This window comes from Cariama cristata, unplaced genomic scaffold (assembly GCF_000690535.1).
Source record: "Cariama cristata isolate BGI_N322 unplaced genomic scaffold, ASM69053v1 scaffold9784, whole genome shotgun sequence".
Taxonomy (NCBI): domain Eukaryota; kingdom Metazoa; phylum Chordata; class Aves; order Cariamiformes; family Cariamidae; genus Cariama; species Cariama cristata.
This window is the reverse complement of record NW_009614637.1, coordinates 325-24,458: the sequence shown is the minus strand read 5'-3', so window position 1 is coordinate 24,458 and position 24,134 is coordinate 325. Positions and strand designations below refer to the sequence as shown.

General features: G+C 39.4%; 1 protein-coding gene across 4 annotated transcripts; it reads right to left on the bottom strand.

Moving 5' to 3' along the window:
* Positions 1 to 14,142: 14,142 nt before the first annotated feature.
* Positions 14,143 to 23,532, bottom strand: RBMX (RNA binding motif protein, X-linked). 4 transcript variants are annotated; one of them, XM_009699496.1, is made up of 8 exons: positions 23,409 to 23,532; positions 23,100 to 23,206; positions 17,360 to 17,531; positions 16,147 to 16,263; positions 15,666 to 15,780; positions 15,426 to 15,551; positions 15,246 to 15,349; positions 14,143 to 14,754 (listed from the first exon to the last, which is right to left on the bottom strand). In XM_009699496.1, the coding sequence occupies exons 1-8, from the start codon at positions 23,515 to 23,517 to the stop codon at positions 14,447 to 14,449; spliced, it is 1,158 nt and encodes a 385-aa protein (XP_009697798.1). In that variant the 5' UTR covers positions 23,518 to 23,532; the 3' UTR covers positions 14,143 to 14,446. The 4 variants fall into 4 exon arrangements, with proteins under 4 accessions (XP_009697798.1, XP_009697799.1, XP_009697800.1 ...); XM_009699497.1 differs by having other exon boundaries at positions 15,246 to 15,334; positions 23,409 to 23,531; XM_009699498.1 differs by having other exon boundaries at positions 15,246 to 15,334; positions 17,369 to 17,531; positions 23,409 to 23,531.
* Between the last annotated feature and the right edge of the window lie 602 nt (positions 23,533 to 24,134).

Genomic DNA, 24,134 nt, shown 5'->3' with positions numbered 1-24,134 from the left:
CAGGGGAAGGGAAAAGGGAGGGAAAGGAGGGGGAGCGAAAGGGAAAAAGTAAATCAGGGAAGGGGAGGGAGAAGGGCGGAGGAAGGAGGGGGGAAGGAAAAGAGGGGAGGGAGAAGGAAAAAGTATATTAGGAAAGAGGGGTAAGAGGAAAGGAGAAAAGGAAAGGAGAAAAGGAAAGGAGAAAAGGAAAGGAGAAAAGGAAAGGAGAAAAGGAAAGGAGAAAAGGAAAGGAGAAAAGGAAAGGAGAAAAGGAAAGGAGAAAAGGAAAAACAAAGGGGAAAGGATAGTAAAAGAAAGGAAAATCCAGGCTATTGAAATGGTAATTACAGCAGTTTTGCACCACTGAGAAAAGAAATGCTGCAGAAGGGCCTGTAGATGAGGCACAGTTCAGTTGAGGCAGTGAATTCTCAGAGACGGCATCCCCTCGCCGTGGTGAGCACTGCGCCTCTGCTGCGTGTGCCCATCTGTTCAGAGAACACTCTCCCGCAGGGAGCATGAAAATCCCCGGACACTTCAGCACAACAGTGGGCTGCAGCGTGGAAAGGGAATGAAGCATTGTACTGACAGCCAGGGTGAAGCCCAGCTGTAAATCCTGACCCTACGGAAGGACACAGGGGTGTCAGAGACACCCCACAACCTGCGAGACAGAGGTCTCTGGGACACTGGGTCACTCCAAATTCAGACCTGCCCATTCCCCAGTGCTTGTGCTGGGCAGGAGCTCTTGCTTTTGACGTTATCCAGCTAGGACAGGTAATGCTGCTTTGGAGCAAAGCCAAAGCAAAGCAAGCTTTGGGGCACATGGATGGGGAGCCAAGGGGGCAATGATTTTTCATCGGCTCTCCCATGCCTTCAGTCCAGGAACAAACATTTTGGTGAAGGTTGCAAGTACCTCCAACTGCAGAAATAGCTTCAGGTCTGCTCATGACGGCAATAACACGCTGCATGCACTATGACCGTTCTGGACAGTCAGGTTTAATCCAGCTATTGATTTATCTTGCAGATACCATTCTCAGTTCACAAAATTCAGCCCCTTGCCAGAAGCTTTGCAGTCATATTAGCAATAAAATGCTGCTGCTGAATGAAGGTCTTGTGCTTCTTTAGCGGTAAATGATGCTTAGCTATTGAGCTGCTCTTATATGCACAGTGGTGTCAAGAGCAAAAGCAAAGACTAACAATTCCCATTTGTGCCCTCAAGAACAAGCTAGGCCAGGAGCTTTCTGCCTGATTTTTCTCTTTCTTCGTGATCTTTTCCTTGTATCTTCTACTAGGCTCCACCTGGCCATCAGGACAGAACCTCTTGCCTTCCACTTTCCACCTCAACCCGCTTCCATCCAGGTGTCATCACTGCCTTAGCAGTCCTCACTCACTGGACCAGATCTTGGGTCACATATATAGCTCAGAGGTTGAAGCCACAGTGTAAATGAAGCACAATCAGGTTATCTGCACTGTTCCTCAGTCCAAACCACCAAAGAATCCTCTAAAGAAACTTAAGCTCCAGAGGTGCCCATGTCCTCTGTCTCAACAGAGCTGGGCTGATAAACGTTCTTATGACTCAGATCAAATTCTAGCACTGAAAAGCAGTCAGAAAATTATAAACACAGTCTCATTGTTTCACCTCATTACAGCACTTGTCTAGTTAGAAGGTGTTGATTCCCCTGCTTGCCTTCTTTTTTAGGACTAACACATTTGAGGCAGCAAATGTCTGTGGGCTTCAATCCTGGGCTGAAGCTAAGGAAGTTTAGTTATTTTAGTTATTTATTTATACCCTGCAATGAGATGGACTCTTCCAGCTCACACCACCAGCTTGTAGAGCAGCTGCAACTTAATGGAGCCACCTCAAAGCAGGAAGGTCACAGAGTGTCCTTCTCCCTCCATTCCACTATGTCCAAACGTTTCACTGTTTCTGTAAAACAGGAGAAAGTGCTGTTTGCCTCACTGTGTCTTTCTTCCACTTCCTAGGATTGAGTTACCAGGACAACAAAGAAGGGTAGGAGGGAAGTGTGTATGTGTAGCTCTGCAGGAGTAACCTCTTTGCATGCCCTCCCACTGGAAGAGATTGGCAAGCAGTATCCAGGACGTGACTTTCAACCAAAAGCTGTTGGAAACCCTACCTTCCACACTGGTCACCTTCCCTGCAGGCTAGCAATGCCCAGTGAAGTGATGAATGCAGCTCCAAATGGCAGCTGTACAAACATCTATGACAAAAACAAATTTAAGGCATAGTATGAAGGTAGCCACTGCTTTGGCAAAGTACAATGAAGCCATGGGATGCTAGGATGGGATGCTAATGTCATGTATGAAGTTTTTCATGCTTGAGATTCCCCAGGATGAGGCCCTTTTGTACAAGTCAGGATCCAGAGCAGAAGTTCTGAGCTCTGAATTGCCTCAGAACATCCTCTTTTGCTCACATCTGCAACAGGAACCGAATCTCTGACCTTAACATGCACTCATCAGTCTCAAGACAGCAGAAGTGGCTCAGATCCAGTCCCAGGCTACTTCTTCATATCTAAGGAACAGCAGTCCTCTGTGGCATTTGGAGAAGGGCAGAATTCAACAGAACCATTAGAGTTTTATTGTCAAATCCAAGGTCTGGGTAAGCAACAGGATGGCTGTCAGGGAATTCAAACCTATTAAGCCAAGAGCTTTCCTGATACTCTTTTCTCAGGCTAGGTTACTGGAGCAGAATAGATTTTCTATCCTATGCTCATCTTCCTTAGACATAATACCCGATCACTGCAACTTCAGTGCTGATGGATCTTGGAACCAGAAGGCTCCCTGCCTGTTCTGATGCTCCAAACATGCTTTCAGCATAAATGTGCTGCAGAGAAACCCTCCCCGAAGGGCAGAGGCCCTTCCCAAGGCAAACGAAGAATCAGGCATGAGGGAGGACCACCTATAGGTATGCTGCCTAGAATCTCTTTGCCAAGAGGGTCCAAACAGGGCAGCTTTTAGAAGGAACAGATGGCAGAGGGTTTTCATGTCTCCTCTGGCTTTGCCTTCAGAGCACTCAGAAAAGCTGGCAATATGGGAGGAGAAGAGCCAAAGGGAAGCGTAAGCACTCTGCCGTGTGCCATGTCTTGCCCACCGTCTCAGCTGCCCTACCTCAAGTGTTCCACTGCCTGAGGCTAGAGAGAGGAGCCAGGAAGAAGCAAAATTGTCTTCACTTGGCGTTCTAATATGACTTAATATTTTGGAAAAAAAAAAAGAAATCATTGTCCTTTCACCGCAAAATTTAAACGAGCTTGAGAGATTTGAGCTTTTATTCAGCTTTTGAGGTCTCCTTTCACAGCAACCAAGATGGGGCAACCACTGGGAAGTTACTGAAGGGGCAGAATATTTAAAAGATTAAGGGGGTTATAGATTAGAATAAAAAAGAAGTCAGAAACCTTTTCTTAAATTAAAACCAAGGAAGAAAAGGCACAGGGAGGATCAGAGCAACACCCAGAGCTGGACACATAATGTTGCTAGTTCCTAATATCTGAAAATTGTGGAGTGTGACTGCAATATTGCAGAACTGACTTTCAAAACTATGAGATGTTAAAGCACAACAGTTGAGGACTGTTCCCTTGTCCTATCTTTTAGCTGTTTAAGACTCCTATTTTTTAATATTTTCTACCACAACCACTATGATTAGTTTTCAAATAGAAAAATAAACTCTCTGAAAAACAGGAAATCACACGGTCAGTAACAGAAGATTGGCAATAACTGATTTCTGAGGCGATAGGCCTTCAGTGATTCTATATATATCTGCTCTTAAAACTGGGCTGCTGCAGCAGGCTCTGAGAAATGCATTACTGGGTAACAACAGGCTAGTGAAACAGTTCTGAAATGAGCAAATTTTCATGCTGGTTAGCTAAAAAGCTCTGAAGAGAAGAAAGGCTCTTTGCTTGTTTAGACGTTGAAAGGAAAAGTGCAGGAACAGAGCTACCATGGATTGGACTTTTCTTACTGTGGTGCATGAATATTCTGTGTCATACCCAAGGATGCTGTCCCTGCTTCTGGCAGAATTTGTCTTCAGAATAATTTTTTTTCCACAATGTTGCACATATTTCAAACAAGACAGTGACAGCTCTTAGTTACAGGGTTTTTTTTACTGTCGGAATTTTAAGTGGCATACAAAAGTCTTTACATTTTTAATCCATGCGCGCTTAGTAAAAAATCTGATGGCAAAATTAGCTGAACTCTTAAGTATTTGATTTAGACTCTGATCTTGCAAATATGAGCGATGCTTAAGCATAAAAATCAGCATGTAGATAGGATCAGGAATAACCACTGAAAAGGTTTCTTTTGACTTCATTAGGATTATTTTTATGTGTAAGGATCAATTTAATATTACATGTTTGGCAGAATCTCACACAACAGTTGCAAGAGGATGCAAAATACTGCAGTATTAAGAACATTTCACCTTCATATTAAAGCAAGGCTAAAACCTGCAATCTCTTCTCTAATAATTAACACTGCTTAACTCTTGTTTAGACAGACCTCCTGTTATTGCTGCACGTATTTCTACCTGACCATTCAGGTTTGTCTCATGAGAAGGAAACTCTTAAGCTCACAATCAATACACTCCATTTTCAAATTCTCCAGACAGAATATTAAATTACCCATATTCCAATTTATGTTTTTAATACAAAAGATGAGGAACGACTACCAATTTCATCCCTCTGGTATCTGGCTTTCTTTCAGAAGGCTGAAGAAACAATAAGTTACAACAATAAAATAAAGGATCCAAGTTGACTTACCTCTACTTTAAGGAGTGCACAGCCTTTCAAGAACTCCTGAATATTACTGATGCAATCAGCTTCATTTTTAGGCTCCAGGCAATACTAAGGAAAGAAAATCCACTGAGATCATTGCATTACCTTCTGTATAGCCTCTCTTCAGAAGGCCTGCATGAATATTGACATGTGCGTTTTATACTGAATTAGGGAAGCTTCTAAAGGGGGCGGATGGGGGTGGCAGGCAAGCTGTCGAAGCAGGAAGAGCGAGCCACTGGAGGAAGTGATGCATACATTGAAATGGTCGGCATCTTGTTTTGAATGCCAACATATGACAGTGCCCTAAGTGACAGCGGGAAACTGATGGCCTTTAAGAACATGTGGCCCCCAGCAATCACATAGAAGCAAAAGGAGCTAGCAAAACTGATTTTTGCATAATAAATAAAGGCTCCCGTTTTATAGGGTGAACTTGTTCGGGTTTTTTTAATTAAACAGCTTATCTTCTATGTTGCCATTTCCTATCGCTCATTGGCCTCCTTCCCTTTTTTTCTCATGCAGCTACTTATCACACTTTTGGACTGTCTGAATATATGCCTCAAACTGTAAGAGGAGCTACTCATATGGCTTAAATGGCTTCAGCACCGATGGATTTGCTGGCCTTGGGACAGTTCAAAATGGCATGGATGCAGGGGTTTTTATTTATTCCTGATGCAATCTGCTTCTCTAGTGTATTTCCTGACTCCTGACTAACAAAGTATTGTACAGTAAGTGTTCTGAAAAAGTGAATATATCTACAGTTATGATTAATGGTATTTATGTACATACAGAAAAACTGCGTATCTTTCTATTCAAAACCAAGATATTCTGATCTCTGGTAGGCCCGGTATTTCCTGCCACCGAATCAACATTTAACTCAGCCAATGCTACCTTTCAGGGGTTTTTTCTGGATGTAGAGACAAAAATCAAAGAACCAAAGCTACAATCGTACTTTGCCTTGAATTAGATACTAGTAACTGCAATGTAAAACATTTCTCTCTCCGATGCTCCTTGCTCACCTTACTTACCAAAGAAAACCATACCTTGAAATGACCAGAGCAGTATTTTACTGAGCAGTGTTCTGTTTCAGGCTAGCAAAATACATCTTAAAATAGTTACCTTTTCTGCAGATCCCGGAAGAAGTCGATTAATGAGTTTACAAAGCACAGTTCCATCTTTCAGAGAAGTTTTCAAGAACTCCTCCGGATCATCTACTATTTTCTTAGGGGAATTTAAAACTCCTAATGAAATAAGCCACGTTACAATTTGCTCTTCTGGATTCATGGCGGAGAGTTCTGCCGCCAGCGCAGTTCTGTGCAGCAGCTTGCTGGAACCCACATCCGTGATTACATCTTCCTGCCGCTGCTGCTGCTTGCAGAGCTCAAGTGTGAAACTACTTTTTTTTTTTTTTTTCTCCACTCAGCACAGACACTCATCAAATCTGAAGAACCAGAAGTACCATTACTCTAAGGTAAGAAACTTACTTTGTACTAAAGTACATTACTAGTGCTCTGCTCCTTTAAAGGAGGACAGCAAAAGCAGATCTTTTAACTACACATTTTCAACACTACTGAAAATAGAAGTATTTTATGTGGATACTTACTCCACCAAAAATAACTTACCTAGTGACTTCCTCCTTGTGTCAACTGGCATCCTATCATCTGGTAAACTTGGTCTTAACTTGTGGTTATTGCCCAAAGAAGTAAATGTAAATTTGTCTTTAATACTGTAAAATAATGAGGTATTTACAGTACTAAAATTGAACTTCACACTAAAGATGACTGGGACGAATGTCACACTAACTTTAAATAAACATTTTTCAATTTTATGTGGCAAATGTAGCTACTAAATTTGCCTTTCAATTTTCTATTTTCAAGATCTGATTTTTTAAAATAAATTCTGATCGTGCACTTTATGTAGAAAAAATTTGGTTTTTTCAACTATTTTATACAAGAAGTGCAAATATAATCCAAAATGGCTTTTTGGAAGAAGATAATCTCTCAAAACAAACATCCAGATAAATTTACAAACTTTTTTGAAGTTAAGTCATCCAAAGCTGAGAATGGAACTTCCCAACTATTTTACTTGTCTTACTAAAACGTTCCTTTCCACCAGCTCTTCAGGATCCACTGTATGGAGCAGTACCAATTTTTCACCCTGCTCTGGGACAATATTAACCATCACTATTGATCAGATCAGTTTAGAAAAGTCCAGTCATCCTGTCATGTTCTCCTCCTTTTCAACTGTCCTTTCACCAGAACAGACGGTGAGAATGTTGAAGCAATTCTCCATTTATGATGCCAAAGAAGTTGGAGCATCATGGATTCAAGCAATACAACAGGAACAAATTATTCTAGACACCAGAACGTGTCAGTGACAATATTCTGAACCAGTTCCTAACCCTGTTACTTGAAGCACCTGTTTTCAAGACATCAGCACTCGAAGTGCTTAGGCTAGTAATTTAAAGGGTAGAGAGAAATAGAAGAGCAAAAAGATAAAATTATATGCAATAAATATACATGATCTTGTGTCTCCACTTTCCAGGTCTTATGATTGGTATTGGGACCTACATAAGGATCATTTTTAACAGCCACCAATAAGAAATCAGAATTGCCCTTTTAGGGTTAGACTTTTGACCTTTATAAGGACACAGGGATGAGTTCCAGTTCTCCATTGTGCGGAAATACCAGCAACACATTGCTGAAGCCAGTGTGAACGATAAAAGCTGGCTGAAGCCAAATCACAAAACTCATTGCCATCTGGTCAAGTACATCTACAACTATCCATATGTGTGCAAAACATTTCAAATTTATGACTAATTACAAGAACTTTGGTGGTTTTTTTCCTTTTTTCCAGTTCACATGAGCACTACTATTTTGCAGAAGTGAGTACTTGCAGTCTCCACTTTCGTAGCTTGCCTTTTCTTTTTCCAAATCTGTAGTAGACAAGACAACTGCTAATGCTCTTTCATCTACTGGAGACAATCATTTGTCTATGGAAGACATCCGCTTCAGTCATCAAAACATACCAGTTTCTGATGTAAAGAGCGAAAGAAATGTTTCAACACAGGGGAAATTACACACCTGCTTCATTAAACTCAGCATTACAAACCTGAACACAGAAGAGTACTTCACCCACTCCCTCCTCTAAAGCAAACCTCTTGCTGTGTAGCTGTTGCAACCATGCAGATGTTAATGGTTGCAACTACAAATAAATGAAAATACTTCCCACGCATTGAACACTTAACAACTGCTTGAAAGACCTGGAGACATATGCATATTCAGAAAGCCCAAAAATGTAAGGCATTTCTAATTAGCCACCTCAAGGCCAACCTTACATCTTTCAGAAAGGACTCATCTAAAAATGTTCCAGCTTCTTCACTCGTCCCTACACTAAAATTAATTCTGTAGCAAACCCAGGGTGTGAAGGTATAGCCACCAAGCAAAGAACAGTGTATGGTCTGGTCTTTGGAAAAAAACTTCAACTTTGATTATCTGCTGACAGGGATAAATCAAATGAACAGTTAATCATCTCTTGCAGAGTCAACCTCCACCCCCTAGTTGCAAATACACTTTTATTTGCAGCCTGATTTACACCAGTGATGACTATATAGCACAGTATTATTTAAAAAATAAAAAAAGGTGGGGAGGTGGTCTATACCCAATTATCAAAGGACTCTGAGGGCATAGACATCAGTAACAGCATGGTAACAAGAGCAAGTTAAGAATAATATTCAGATGTTCAGAAAACTAGAAATTCTAGAGTGATTCTCCTCAGTCACTTAGGTAACTTGCTCCTTTTTTCAGTATAGACAGAAAACACCCAATACAAAGAACAATGCTGGAGTATTTTTCTGCTGCAGAATCTACTGCCTTACATTTAAACGAGTGACGTTCAATGATGAAGTCTGAGTCAGCACATGAGCTAATTTACATTAATAGTACATTCTCATTATTTAGCATTTTAAGCACGTATCAATCTTTTTTCATGATAGCTCATATGTTGGTATTACATTTTAGTTAGGATGATCTGGTTCAGCCTAAACAGCAGTACCCAGACTATAAGATACTGCTGAAAAACGAGTCTCTTAACATTTCAGTGTATTACTTCTTGCAGACGATACACACTCGAGACCACTTTGTAACAATAAACTGCCATCAGTATGTAACATTAGCAATCTTTTCCACCATGCAAGTGTTGCTGAGTAAGAGGTATTTTTTTTAATTAAAAAAAAACAAAACCCGTAATGCTTTTGTTTAACAGTAAATTTATTAGCCCTGGGAAATACTGCAATTCTACCTATCTGCTACACACAGGCAGACTTACTCCTAGAATCTGCAGTCCAAGTTTAAGATGATATTCTTATCCCAAAACCCAAAGGTAGTTTTAAATCCCTAGACAAGGAAGGTATGCATGCTTTTTCTTCTCTAGCTACTGATTATAAACTGAGTGTTAGTTCTTTAAATTAGATCAGTTTATGTCTACCACAGAAGCCATCAGTATAAACTTTATTAGCCATAACTGTCTAAAGTATTTCAGTCAATCCGAAGTTAGCTTTCTACATGAAATACTGGTGCCTCTCACATACATGGGCACATCAACACGTTTGAAAGGTAAAAATGCATCAAAATCAAGGCAAAGTTTTGAAGGAAGCAACTTGTTGCAAGAGATGCAGCTCTGTCTGGAGTTTCGCAAGAAGCCTGTACATACAAGAACACCAATTATTCTGGGGATTTATCCCTAGATCATCTCAGTACTTCCTTCCTCTCATCCAGAAGGCCTGGACAATTATAAAACTGTTAATGCAAGAATATAGTTAAATGCTTCTTGGTGAGAAGAATTTGCAACAATTTAGTATTGTGTATTTTAGAGGACTAAAGCTCATTTTTATACAATTTGCTCTTTTTTTCAGCATAAACGGAAAGCACCCTATGTAAAGGGTAACCCTGGAGTACTTGTCTGCTGCAGAATCCGCTGATGCATGTATACTGACTGAAAAAAAAGGCTCACTCTTGACTCTTGGAAGTTGTTAGCTACGGCAGACAGCAACTGACTTCCACCTGAGAATTTTTTTTATATCCAAGAGAGGAGTAGTGCTACTTTCAAAGGCAACTCCTGAATGATAACACAACCCTCCAAAACAAATAGTGGGTAACACCACACTCAAAAGCCAAGCTTTATCAGTTGTGTTTTGTTATCCTTCGATTTTCCAATGCATATCCACTGCTGCACTGCCGCCTTCTAGGCACCACAACTGAAAAAAGGAAATGCAAGTTAGTACACTCTCAGAAACCAAGACAGAAAAAGGCTAAATCATCTTTGATTGTTTTCATATACACAATGCATACATTTGGATTATATTCAATTTGTCCCAACAGTAGGAAAATACATCAATAGCTAACTACAATAATCAAAACCATCTGAGGACTACTTGTATTAATGCATGCTTCTTGTACACTGTCTCCAAAGCAAGTACTAAGCAAAGCCTCCATAATTCTTGTGTGTATTCCCCCTCCAAACTCTGCCTACCACAAAATTCCACTAGCTCTTGACCATCTCAGCATGATACTCTAGAGTCCTGTAATAAACTGGTATACACACTGGTACGAATCTGTAAATAATGATGTGCTATAAATTAATCAAAACTTGTGAGCAAGAGAAGGTGAACAGCTCACTGAATTAGCAAAATTACACCCTTATTTTTTACAAGGTTAGTATTACCTTTCCTGCCATGAGTTAGGTTCTATTTACTGCTCCCTAAACTAACATTGGCACCATGCCTGTTAAGAATTTGGAAATGTTTGTAAGCTGCAGAGTAGCCTTAGCAAGTGTGCTTTTATCTTTAGTATCTTTATTAATTACAACATGGCCCACTACCACCAGTAAGTGACAAAACATATGTAGCAAATTGGGAAAAAAGCACTTAATTTTTCCAAAAGAACAGTTTTTTCACTTGCCAAAGTAATTAACCTTCAGCTTCCCAGCTAACACAGAGAACTGAAGCACATGCATATAAAAAAGCTGCAAACATTCTGACACAACCTATATGACGATTTGGCAAAACCTTTTAAAGTGGCCTAGGATACTGCACACAGAAGACAGTATTCCACCTCTTTATTAGAGGATCAATGATCTGGATCAGTCTGAAACTGTAAATGTAAAAACTGACTCCTGCTAATTTTTTGCAGGTTGGTAGGGGAGAGAGGGAGAAGGGAGAGACTACTTTCAGACACATTTCCCTAATCCACTTTGGCGCCGTACTACTAACATCAGTGATTTTTGAATGAAAAGTCCTTCTTGAATGAGAAAAGGTTAGGGTTTTTAATCTTTAAAGAGACATCTATAGTTCAGTGTCCTTTCCAGTAGGATTTGTGATTCAAGTATTTCAATAGTCACGCATAAGAGGAATGCAAAGGTAAGTAACGCTTTTTGTTGGTTGAAATTTTATCAAGTGACAGAAAAATAAAAAGTTGGTCAGGTAGCAGCTTTTATTTTAACTATATGCTTCCTTTGACTCAGAACAGAAAACACTCATGATGCTTCTGTATTTGATCTGAAATACAATCCAGTACCCTGAAATAAAAGCATATTTTTTTTCTTTATCACAGTAACAGCAGCAATTTATCAGGAGTGGTTACAAAACATTACTGGTATATTCTGACAAGGGGATTGCACAGCTATGTAGTTGCTGTTGCTGAGACTCTGAAAGAATAAACTGTAAGCCAACTGAGACTACAAACGTCACATGGTATGCAACAGAACCTATCCTTCACACAAGGTGGAAATTCCCTGCAATCAGTGACCATGTGTCAGATGAACACTGTACCAACCACGGCTTTTTCCTTTCACCATTTCAAAGTTGGTTCTCAAAAGCAGTATTTGAAACTAACAGCAAAACACGTTCTTATGTTTACAGAGCACTTTCAAAACAGAATTTAAAATTACATAAAAAGTATACGCATTTCTTACGTAAATACTTCCCTGGGAAAAGGGATTTGTCCTTATCCTTCACTCCAGATTTTAACAGATTTTGCACACATTATTTCCTTTTTCTTTTTAATAACAATTATTTAGTAGAAAAGTTTTTCCAAAAAGTTGTAGTAACATGACAGCCACTACCACTTCCTTTTTTTCCTGGTGAGTCATCTGAGAAGCAGAAGAGACAGCCACTCTTCCACATAAAGTCTGACAACAGTTGCTCCTACATCTACTTGAAAAATAATTTTAATATGGTAGGCTTCCAGGACATGAAACACAGCTGACCTAAAAGTTTTAAACCATGCTGGAGATGCCTGGAAGTCTGCAATTTAATCCAAGGACCTCTGCAGAGATTAATTTCTAATCAAAGATTACACTCAGTATAATCATTAAATTGCGTGTTCTGCAAATCTAACAAGACTGATTAAATGTCTGTACTAACATTTATTATTCCATTTCAGATTTTTATGGTCTGGTCTTATGAAGACTCCTGGACTAAGTACTCTCTGTAGCAGGATTTAAAGTGCATTTGTAATCATGTTTTATGTTCAGCCGTACCAATATTGGACCAATTTTTGATGATAAGTCTCTCTCTGTCATTCCTATCTCAGTAGGCTTAAAAAGCCTACTTAAACCTCCTCCAAAATTCAAACAGGAAGTTGAAAGTATTTATTTAGCCATGAAGAATGTCCATCCAAATTTATAAACACAGAACCACCAGAAATCTTCCTTCCAGCTATTACACTAGTATAATATTTACCTTATATGTTGGTACAGGCACCACTCGTCTCTGCCATCAACGCAGATCAACCAGCATTACTTCAGTGGTATCTTCTAGAAGTTATCACCCTGCAATTAACAGAAAATACAACTAATTGAGAAAAATACATTTTACAGCATGAGTCAACCTATAGTGCTTCCCCCCATTTCAAAGGTCACAAGCTTAGGTTTGCAGATTATTCTGTTGCAAGTTTTACTACTTCTCTTTTAAGTGCTGGAGGATTCACTGGCTTGGAATGGACTGGAATGGCTTAGTGATAGGTTGCATGGCTTATGGATTCTCATTCCTGTTCAATGGTGCACTGCCATGTTAAATCCATAAGTTGAACGACAAAATTTACTGATGGCTAAACAGCAGTACAAAGCTTTTGGGTTTGTGGTTTGTTTTTTTTTGGTGTTTTTTTTTTTTTTTTTTTTTAGTTGGAAGTCTTCACGTCTACTATATTCAAGAGCATCTTTTGAACTTCATGGCTTTACCTGAGTCATAACAATTTGCCACAGGTTCTGCCACATGTACTAGATATCTCTGCAACACAGTGTCAAACTAAACAAGTCAGGCATCCAACTAAACGTCAAGTTTGCAATGGCTTGCTTCAAACTCCCAATAGCCGAGCTGGTATTTGTCAATCTAAACCAATTCCTGATTTCACAAAGCTTTAATTTTGTTAAAATATAGTAAATGCAGCCTCTCTAAGCATCTTCACTGAAAGATACTGGGCACAAAATACCCCCTCCCAACCCTGCTTGTCAATACTCCGTCTACAGTGAGCTGCATTATGTCTTTAGTTTCAAAATTGGTGCCATAAATGCTTTTATCCAAGAAGAAATGTTGAATTTGGAGAACTTCTAATGTATTGGAGTATTTCTTTTCCTTTTTTTTTTTTAAAAAAAATCTAGACAGCACTTCCATTGCCATGACGTGCAGCTTGTCTTACTGTTCTAGAGGAAGATAACTTGGTTCAATTTTGACTTAGACTGAAAAACTAGTTTGCTTTGCTTACCATCTTTGCTGTTTCACAGGCATTTGATGCTTTAAATCAGCTGTGGAATGCTGAAAGATTCACTTGTTTTTATGAAGCCATAAGCCTTTGAGAAGTTGGAGAGAAAGACTTCTTTGCTTATCTTATTTTCTCCTTTGGAATCAAAGATGTTCCTTTAAAAGTGAAACACTACAGAGTTGCAAAAATTTGAAACAGTATGAGCAAGCATCGTTTTGCAGCTTCTTTGATGGAATTGGTCAATTTTTTTTTTATTTTTACAGTATTCTGTAGCTGACTTACATGTACATGATTTGGAGGGGAGATCTTTTTCAAACTCCCCATGAAACAGTAGGAAGGCAGAAAATAGTATTATCCACTTGCTTTTTCGGGTTAAGTGAATGATATCCTCATTTTTCTTTACACAAGGATCTGAAGGCATTTTGTACTGGAAACACTGTGACTTCAAATTCTAGGCACAACTGAACTCTGTGTGGAATATCCCCACCACCCTCCAAATCACAAGCAATACTTTGTTTAAGAATGAGATGCTGAACATGTAGAACAATCCATCTCCACGTTAGATGGTTGGATGTTGTGTGGAAGATCTTAAGAACTGCTTGTTCCATTCATGAGGAAAATCAGATGGTAAGTGTGGCATTTCAGGGAAACTTTACTTTGAAAATTACAACACTAGTACACAGCTCAAGTTTTATACATTTAACATCTGCTTTTTGAAAGAAATGTTAACAATTTTGAAATGAAATTAAACATTGGTTTAACTTTTCCTCACAAAAGCATAAAAGTCATGGAGGGGAAAACTTAACAGGCAACAATAAAAAAAGGTAAAAACAACTTTTCCTTTTAGTAGTCCTCTGGTAGTAAAGATAGAACAACTTCCACTTTTCGTTCTTTTTGAGAAGTAATCTGTCTTGGTCCAAAAGTTTAAGAGTGTTTTTAGTATCTGCTTCTGCCTCCACCTCTATCGGATCTGCTTCCACCACGGCCACCACCTCTGGGTGCTCCGCGGCTTGAACTACTGTAAGAATCACGAGGAGGTGGATAGCCCCTTTCCATGGATGGGGGAAGACCCCTGTCTTGTCTTCCAACACGATCACGGCCACTTGAGTAGACATCACTTCTGCTGCTTGAGTAACTTTCTCGGCTTCCATATCCATCTCGTGTGCTGCCGTAATCATCATATCGACTGCTTCCACCATAAGATGGCGGGGGCCCTCGTGCAGGTGGAGCACTACGTGAGTTACCTGCAGGGTCAATGGTCAGGTAATATGGCAACACCATAAGTTATATATAACAATTTCAATCTGAATTTACAGAATTGCTGTATTTAAATGTTTACTGTTACTCTTTTGTATGTATTGAGACGTTCTTAATATAATCTGCCACATTAATGGCATTTAAAGTGGGGATTGCCTAACAGGCAGTGAGTGTACTTAAAGACTTTGAAGGAATGAAGACGGTGTTTATTCAGGCAGGCTCTTTACTGGGTATTCCAGAACAGCTTGTTATTTTAGAGAAGAAACTCAGCCATATTTTCCAGAGATAGTTGCAATTCTGAACTGTAGACTTTGCTTCTTTAGCTTACAGCTTATTTAACAAGATGATCAAATGATAACCAACAACTGCACTTTCACTGTAGGGGAAAAAAAAAGCGTGCCACTTCCCCCTAAAACATGAGCAACCTAGTAAAAGTCAAATGACAGATTACTACATGATCCTCAAAATGGATTCTTACCATAACTCTCATATGAATCTCTGTAGGAGCCTCCACTTGGGTGATCCGAGTAGTCTCTGTCACGTCCACCACCGTATCCATCACGATCGCTATAGGAGGAAAGACTACTAAGACTTAGTACAAATCAGTGAGATCACAGCAAGACTAAAACAACAGGGAAAAAAATCCAACAGTAGGTACCTATATCCCCTAGAGGGGTATTCGTCACGTGAACTGGAATGACCATAATCACGATATGCGTAGTCTCGTGGAGGTGGCGCATAGTCCCGGGTATCCCTGGAACTGGGATAATCTCTGCTGGAGTAACTACGAAGAACAAGAATTGAGACGTTAGCTGTATGTCACACCTCAAAAAATCAGGGATCAAAATCCTTCTCTGGACAAAACAAAAAGTCAAACTAAATTAGTAAAAGAATTTACCCATCTTTAGTGCTATAGCCATCATCTCTTGGAGACATGTAGACATCTCTTCGGGATGGCATTGGTTCTCTGCGTGGAGGACCACCGTAACTGTCTCTTCCACGTGACACAGGAGCTTAAGAGAAACAGTCCAAATTTTTTTAACTTAACGTTTAGCCACACAGAAGACTCCTCAATGCAAGTAAGTATTAACAGGTTGCTTATAGTGATTTAGAAGTATCTCTGTAGCCTACATTTATAATACTTTATATTTCTGCTTGTACAGTTTTAAAGCAGCAGTATAAAGAACATACTCATCAAATCACACCAAATTGTTCCAAACAGCTACAAAATTGTATTGCTATGAAGAAAACCGATACATTAGAAAAATACACTATCCCACAGCAGATTTAAGTTAGAATCAATGGTTTGCAACAGTTCCTGAAGAAAGACTAAGGTGCTACAGGTGACTAAGCAACAGAATAGTTCAGGAAATCCTTACCTCTTCCTCCCATACTACTGCTACGCACTGGTCCTGAAGGTGCAGATCTTTTAGGCGGAGGGCCTCCACTTCGTGGAGGTGGACCTCTCTTCATGGGAAGTGGCCCTCGAGAAGACCCTAGGATAAGCCATGAACCAACTTGTTATTTCTGTGACATTCACCTGTATGCTCCTAAAGCTTGAACTACAATAACCTAGGCACTGGTATTACCACTATGTGATCAACAGTTAACCTCTAAAATTAGACCTCAAAGCCTTCTCTTGTGTTTTGCCCACTAGTAGATGCTACAGGCAGAATTGAGAGCGCACCAAGTTAACTTTCCACAGCCTAAATTCCTGTCAAGAACTGTCTTTTAGAACTTATCCAAAAGCCACAGGGTGTGACACAAGGGAGAAAGACAGCTGCTATCTGTAATCAGTCACAGCTTAAGCGCTCGAGAAGTTACTGTTCTCAGAAGACAAGAGCCACCTGGGAAGATGTACTAGAGAAGATCCTACAGAGAGGGAACACAGATACTACAGAGTCTGTAGAACCTACTACACAGGCTCTTCAAGACAGGAGTTTTCACTATTTTCAGTGGGATTTTTCTGCAATACAGCTTTTACTGTTATACCTCAGCTGCTGCTTGCTTTTTCTTTGAAGCGACAATTTTGATACTGAAAAGTCTCTGCATAAATAGCTGTATCTTAAGTTAAAGAACATCCAGTATCAAGTAATGAACTATCCCTTCCACTTCAGAAATCTTCAACTCAACATACTTATTTTGTAACAACAAACAAGGCTTAGCTTCCCTAACTCCCACTATGATCTGGAAGGATCAGTCCTATAGTTTAGTAAGCTTAGACCTCTCACTAGTAAGGATGAAAGGCAGTTCCCTTTCCCTGGTGGAAGAGAATCGCTTTTTCAACTTGAATACCAGAAAGGTTCCTTTCTCACGTGCAGGGCAGGAGTTTTGCTCTCCTTTCATAGCCAAAGTCAAGTGGAGTGTTAGTTGTAGAAGGGAATCTTCATATTTGAAAAGGCTTTTCTTAAGGTGTACTTCCCTAATCAAAAATTTGACTAAACTGCCGAGATCATATTTCATCGTTTTAATAAAGAACAAGGAGTGCACTATTCAGCTGTTTGACTTTTTTTTTCCAGTAGGATTATTGTCATCTTCCAATGGGATTGTCTTGTATGTTGTCCAAGTATATAATGAGAGGTAAATACATACCCAAGTGACTCCCTCTTGAAGGTGGTCCTCTCGCGCCACTTCCGCCTCTTCCACCTCTAAGGCCCCTGGGAGGACCTCTGCTTCGTGGAGGGGGTGGCGGCCCACGCCTACCACCACTTTCAAAGGATGGCTTGGTTGCTTGTTCCACTTTAATTGCTTTCCCATCTAATGACTAAAGAAGAAGCTGCTTTACTTACTGCTCAGTCATGTTTGTATTTCTCAAATCAAGCCCCTCTTGCTTCACTATTACAGGGCTTCCATTTTTTTTAAAGTTAGAGCAACTCTAGAACTGATTTGAGTCTTCAGTATTAGTCCCCATGTACTCAGCAGCATGTTGGGCCTAATTTCTACAGTACTTCATTCTTGTCGTATTGATGACAAAAAAAAAAAACAAAACCAAAACCAAAAACAGAGCAGTATCAGAAAGGACTTTCAGTGAAAACACACGTGTCCAATGATTACGGCAGCCCCATGTCATTTATTCTGTAAACGAAACAAGATTTATGATCTCCAATTTACTTTCAATCGCCACGGACTTTTGTACCAAACTAGGACTGCACCAGTAGTTATATGATTAAGCTGAAGATATCTTAGCTTCAGTTGGGATTTCTGGCAATGGGGAGGCCGTTTAGTACATTTTCTTGATGTCCTGATAAAACGGTGATCACTGAAGTATTTAGAAGTAATTTCAGCATCTACAAAGCAGACCGAGTATGATAATTCACCTCTTTTCTACTGTTTCAAGCTGGGTTTTCAAAAAAGGTGACTGTCACAATTTACTCTATTACTTGCTTTTCCAGAGTGGAGGTGCTTTGCGGTCTGGGGTGTTTTGTTTGTGCTTTTTTTGTTTGGTTGGTTTTTTGTGGAAAAAAGTGGAAGCCTTTTCTGGAATATAGACTTGCAAGAACAGGAACTCTGCAGCCAACTATTATACCTCAAACATGAGCAGGAGGCAAGACGTATTGAGTAACTCAACCTAATTAATCCAGTTTCTGTATAATCTTTCAGACACCACACATTTGGTAATTATAGCAGAGCCAAGATGACAAGCTCTGCTGATGTTAGGTTACTGCACATCTACCCTGGCAAACATGGTTTATTTGCCTTTTTTAGCAATTAAATCTTCAACCCTGCTACGACAACTACTGAATTATACAGGCAGGAAGTGCTGTTTATTGCACTACTTTGCTGCAATAAATGAGCAAAAATACAACTGCTAGTAATGTCTTACTCTGATTATACTGAGGTACTCCATCTTTTTCTGTTCTCTACCGAAATCTAGCACTCTCTGAAATCATCCAATTTAGTAGCTCATGTTTTCTGTCACCATATGCAGTCATAGCTACTGTTCGAAAAACCTATGTGCATATCCACAGGTCCAACGTGATCCATTATGACAAAAAAATTAAGAAATACTAGCAAAATTATATTGGTCTTAGCTGTGACTAAATAAAAATATTTTAGTTATTGAAGGTTCCTCAAAAAACCTTTTGGCATGACTAGCTGAAACTTTCCAGGAGTGAACATTAGTACCTCTCATCACTGGAAGTTTTCAGTTTTTATCATATTACTTTGCCATCATCATCATTCATCTGTCTCATTCATCCTTCTCAAAACAGGAACAGTGGGCTTGAAGCCTTAAGCTTTGCCATCGTGACCACTGCTGTCCTCAATGTCATGGCAGATTCTAGACAGCTTGTTTGAAGTTTGGAAACCAAGGACCATCCCCTTCTGCTAGCATAGGTGCTGAGAACCTGGATGCTACGTCCAAGTTCTTTCCCTTTTTTATGTAGGAGGTACAGTTTTCCTTATCATTTTTCCTCCTATTTCCTACCTAGGCAAAAGATAGGTTTCTTTCAAAACTGCTTTATGCAAGCAGTCTTAAAAAGCTATGCTTAAGGTTCAAAAAGACCTTTCATCAGGTCCAAGAAATTTTCTGTTAATCAGAAGATACTTGTCAGGAGTTTGTACTATTTTAAAGCAGAAGGGACAACTTCATTTTATAGGTTCTTAGCTCAAAGAAGAAAGGTATCATTTCACTTAACAGATAAAACTCACACAAGCCATCAAAGAATACAAATTTTTTTTTCCAATGAGCCCAGAGCACCAGCTGTCAACATGAACACTCATTAGTTGGTGTTTATAACCTTGATTCAGAGTGTTACAGTAGCATTTTTAGTATGATATGGGCACCATGAAGTGGAGTCACCTTGGTGCTAAAAAGCAGGGAAGTAATTTAAGATACAATTCATTTAAGAATAATAAGACTGGCAATCATAAAAACTTCTATACGTGGAATGAATAATCTATACAGCTTTGTAAGGTTAGACAGGGAACCTGAACCAAACAGAATGAGTGAACTGTCCTGCAAACTGCTCCACATTCCAATAGAACAGATGAATGAAATTTGGAAAGTTTTGGGAGTGGGGCAGAAAAAGTACTCCGAAGAAACTGTTACAGAAACCTGCATGAAACCGCAACCTAATATCACGTCGGGTTTTCCTCTCCAACGGATCATTTTACTGTTGATGCTGCAGCAACTCCACCATTTCTGGATGTTCCTTGATGGCACATCAAGTGGGCTTCCTTTCACCAAAGGAAGAATTCAAGATATGCAAGAATTGAAGATCATTTCTTATCATGTTGAGCTTCTACATATTGTATCACATTTCTTCACCAAAAGACCTGGAAACACTTTCTCTTGATTACTGGAAGACAACCTTCTGTAGTGCTGAGTACAGTTTAGACTATTGTTTGGATTGCAGTATTTGCTTCCAATCTCTTTAACACAGTCCAGCTGGCTTGGCAGGTCTACATGGAATTGAATCTTTGACTTGTCCTGGATGTTTCCTCTAAGGTCATATCCTCTCCTTAGTTATCCATTTTGTCCTCAGGACTGAAAATGAAAACATCATGACAACAGACTACTGCACAGAATGACCATTATAGGTTCAGGAGTATTCATACTTGTGTCCAGATAAGCATGTGCATTTCATGACATCAGGATGTAGAGCCGACTACCATGAATTAAGGTTCTTCTTAAAGAATACTAGTAATTTGCTATGATAAGGTACTTCTAACACTTCTTCTGTGCTGCTCAGACATGCTAACAATGATCCAATTCTGCAGAGAATGTAATTGAAGCAGAAAATCTCTACCCCCACTCCAAAATCATTATCTCCTGACCTGTTTCTGCAGGACTGAAATTAATCTTCAACAAGCAAGTTTAGACTAGTCTATGCTTGTCCCATTTTAGAACGAAATAGAATTAACCCCCTTCTCCCTTCCCCCCCCCCCCCCCCCCCGAAAGGAAGAAAACATTGGATATAAGTTTTTCACAACCATTTGCAAGGCAAAAAAATCAAATGCAAATTCACTCTTGCAGAACCCAAGTCAGCCACTTGTACTGGCTGCAGCTTTGAATTCCTTTGGAGTGACAGAACGAGAATGTGGCGATGCAGAACTCTTCCCCCTGGTTAGACAGGTCAACTAACTCCTTACAGACCGAACTATTATCTGCACAGTGCTTGTGCTGCTTCTTCTTAAGTGCCTGAAATTCTCATGAGTGCGTCAATTCATCATTTCCAAACGGACAGAAAAACTCCAAGTTCTGATTTATTACAATGATCTCTTCCCATAGCATGCCTCAAACATCACTCCTCAGATCTAGAACGCACAATCTTTGAGGTACTTATTTTGAGCAGTACTTATTGTCCAGAAGGCTTTCTTAAGACGAGGATGAGAGACTACCTCATGAAAGTCTTCTACATCTTTCATATCCATGGTCAAACCAAGCTAGACTGGTACAGAACTGGAACTATACACAGCAGCATCTAAAAGTTTATGTTAAAAAGTTCATTCCAGGCCAAATCCCAAGTGAGGATGTTCTTTTCATACACTTATTTGCTGTTGAAATTTGAAAGCAGATGAAGGTATTTTTAGATTTGTAGTGCTGAAGACAGAAACCATGAGAATGATGATCCACAAGGCAGTAATTTCTAACATTTCTTGATAGTGATGTAGACGGTGCATTCCAGAACACGTAGACATTACCTCAGCCACAAACACTCAATCTCATTTAGCTACTTTACTAAGCATTACTTTCCTGAATGTTTCCAATGTGACAAAACACACGCCACAACACTCAAGATTTAGAACACTTGGTGGCTACTTTCAGAGGGATTTTCATTTGAAAGCTGCACTCCACACTTGGAACTAGCGACTGAATTCTGTTCAGTCTGATAATCAGTTGTTGGTGCTTGAAGTTACCTTATATGAGGGTTCAGTGTAATTACTACTTCAGAGAAAAATCAGTATTTAAAAACTGCAGTAAACAAGTCTCCAGAACTGTGGCGAACTACACAACAGAGAAATAAATTCAATAAAAGGAGCACCTTTAAGGATGTTTAGGCTGGTACAGAAAGGACATTATCTGACTTGTCACTCTCTGCCTTAACAAAAACTACTAACTTGTTTAAAAAGGAAGCAAACCTCTAAAGAAAGTAACACTAACTGTCATAAGGTTGTCCTGAAGCACCCAGAAAGTAAGTACAGATAGCAGAAAGCCCGCTATAACACAAAACAATGAAGTTTTACTATTTGTCATCACTACAGCAAGCTCATGTTCTTATTCCCAAAGTGCAAATATTCGTTATGCTTTACTTACTGACTGCAACAACTGACGTTTTTCTTTCACTTCAATGTCTTACGCTAACAAGACAAACAGCTATCAAAATCCCAAGTGTTTAAATTAATCAGAATCAGTAGAGGCTTCTTCACCTTACATGAATTGCATCTCAGAGACACTGCTTAGAAAACGGCCAATGCAGCATGACCTTAACAGGAACATTAAAATTATGCATGAAAAAACAGAGTCTGAAAGTCAAGTTCACTGAGAAGACAGCTTTCACTTCCTAAAGAGACAGCACCTCTAAGAAGATAAGCAGCTGTTTACCATTAACTTGCAAACTTGCATCTAGCTTTTCAAACACATGCCAGGACAGGTACAGCTCACAATAGCCTACAATCCTTTGACAAACTACCCTGGTATTTATCTTGGAACCTCTGCTCCAAATTCCCAAGTTTTTCTTTTTGAAGACATTACATACGCATTAAATTTTTATTTTCTCTTCAAGTCACATCATTGCATTGTAGGCTGTAAACATGCAAATTCAGTTGTGGGCTAACTGCAAACCTACTTCACATTAACTGGCAAGATGCTCCTCATACATGCCAAGTAGATTGATGACGCAACTCACAAATGTAGGAGGTTATCTTACAGACTACTAGATAGCTCATCAAGGCTCCAGCACAGTAGGGAAGTCACATTAAACCCATGTTAAGGGAAACATTAATAGTTTTCAGCTAAGTCACTTCCCTAAAGTGTAATTTACACAGTACTGCATTCAAATATTATAAAAACAAAAACATTACAGGACACATGCAAGAATGAAAAGCTGACTACTAAAAAGCCCTCCATCACCAACTAAAAAAAAAATATAAAAAAAGGAGAGTATAACTGACTGACAGCTAGACTTCACTTTCTACTGTCAAATTCATAATCAGGAGAAAGCGATTCCAGCTTCATGGAGTCAAGAGATATTTTGCCAAATATGAAGTTATAACTTGTCTCCAGGATCTTCTAACCCATTCTCTTTCCAAGTTTTATTACTAATTTACCCCAAAGATCAATACTGCTGGTCAGTAGTAACAGTAACATATAATTGCTCATAATTCCTACCTTTCCATTCATATCTCTGGCAGCATCTTTTGCATCTGCTGGACTCTCAAATGTGACAAACGCAAATCCTCTGGACTTGTTGGTTTCACGATCTTTCATCAAAAGGACTGCAGAAATAAAGCCACATTACCCTTTCCTGTAATTAGGCAACAACACTTAACCTTTATTTAACCTCTTAAGCTCAGAACTTCTTAGAGGACATGAAAGCACCATCATTTCAGATGATCAATGCCAAAAAAACGTCATCACAGCTATGTCATTGCTTTTTGTTTTTTAGTATCTTAAAATAGAAACTTTTTTTCTTTTTACCTTCCACAATGCGTCCATATTTGCCAAATACAGCCTCAAGGGCTTTTTCGTTAGTCTCTGTGTTCAGGCCCCCAATGAACAGTTTCCCAGGACGATCTGCTTCAACCATTTTGATTCTGCAAATGACCTATAAAAAGCATAAGGTTGTTATTAACAAAACATCAGACTGCAACAGAGACTTCCATACCACCTCATGGAATATAAAGGACTTCCCTCCTCAAAGGTACAAGCAGATTTTCTTGATCAAGATGTCAATTAAGAGATATGAGGTATAAAGAACATAATTAAAATGTTAAGACTGAAGCAACTAGAAGTAGTACTGCCTTCAGTTACTTCTTCACATTACAAAGTCTATTTCTAACAGATTAAGTTAAGTTTAAAAAATACAACAAAGCACTGATGAGAACTCTTTTAAGATCAAGTAGCACTGCTGAATGTAAGAAGTCCTTCAGGGTTAGTGTCTTTTTGCCCTCGATGGTAATCCTACCACTCCACCCTTCTAAATCCTGCCATAGCTGCTTCAAGAAATGTATTTAATATGTCAAAGTAATACCACAATACTAACTTTTAAGTCAGCTTGGGCGAATACTCCAAATTAAGCTCATTCTTCGCATTATTTAAAGTACGTCGAGACTGTGCTGAAGTCCTGGCCTACACAACATGTCAGCCCGAACAGATATCAGACCATCACTGCAGTTCTACACAGCAAGGCCACGGCTAACGCAA

Excerpts from the sequence above, each read along its gene's own strand:
- RBMX (XM_009699496.1), bottom strand. The coding sequence starts at position 23,517 with ATGGTTGAAGCAGATCGTCCTGGGAAACTGTTCATTGGGGGCCTGAAC. Across the intron at positions 23,207-23,408 it reads ATATGGACGCATTGTGGAAG|TCCTTTTGATGAAAGATCGT; the intron begins GTAAAAAGAAAA and ends TTATTTCTGCAG. Across the intron at positions 16,264-17,359 it reads TTCAAGAGGGAGTCACTTGG|GGTCTTCTCGAGGGCCACTT; the intron begins GTATGTATTTAC and ends GGCTTATCCTAG.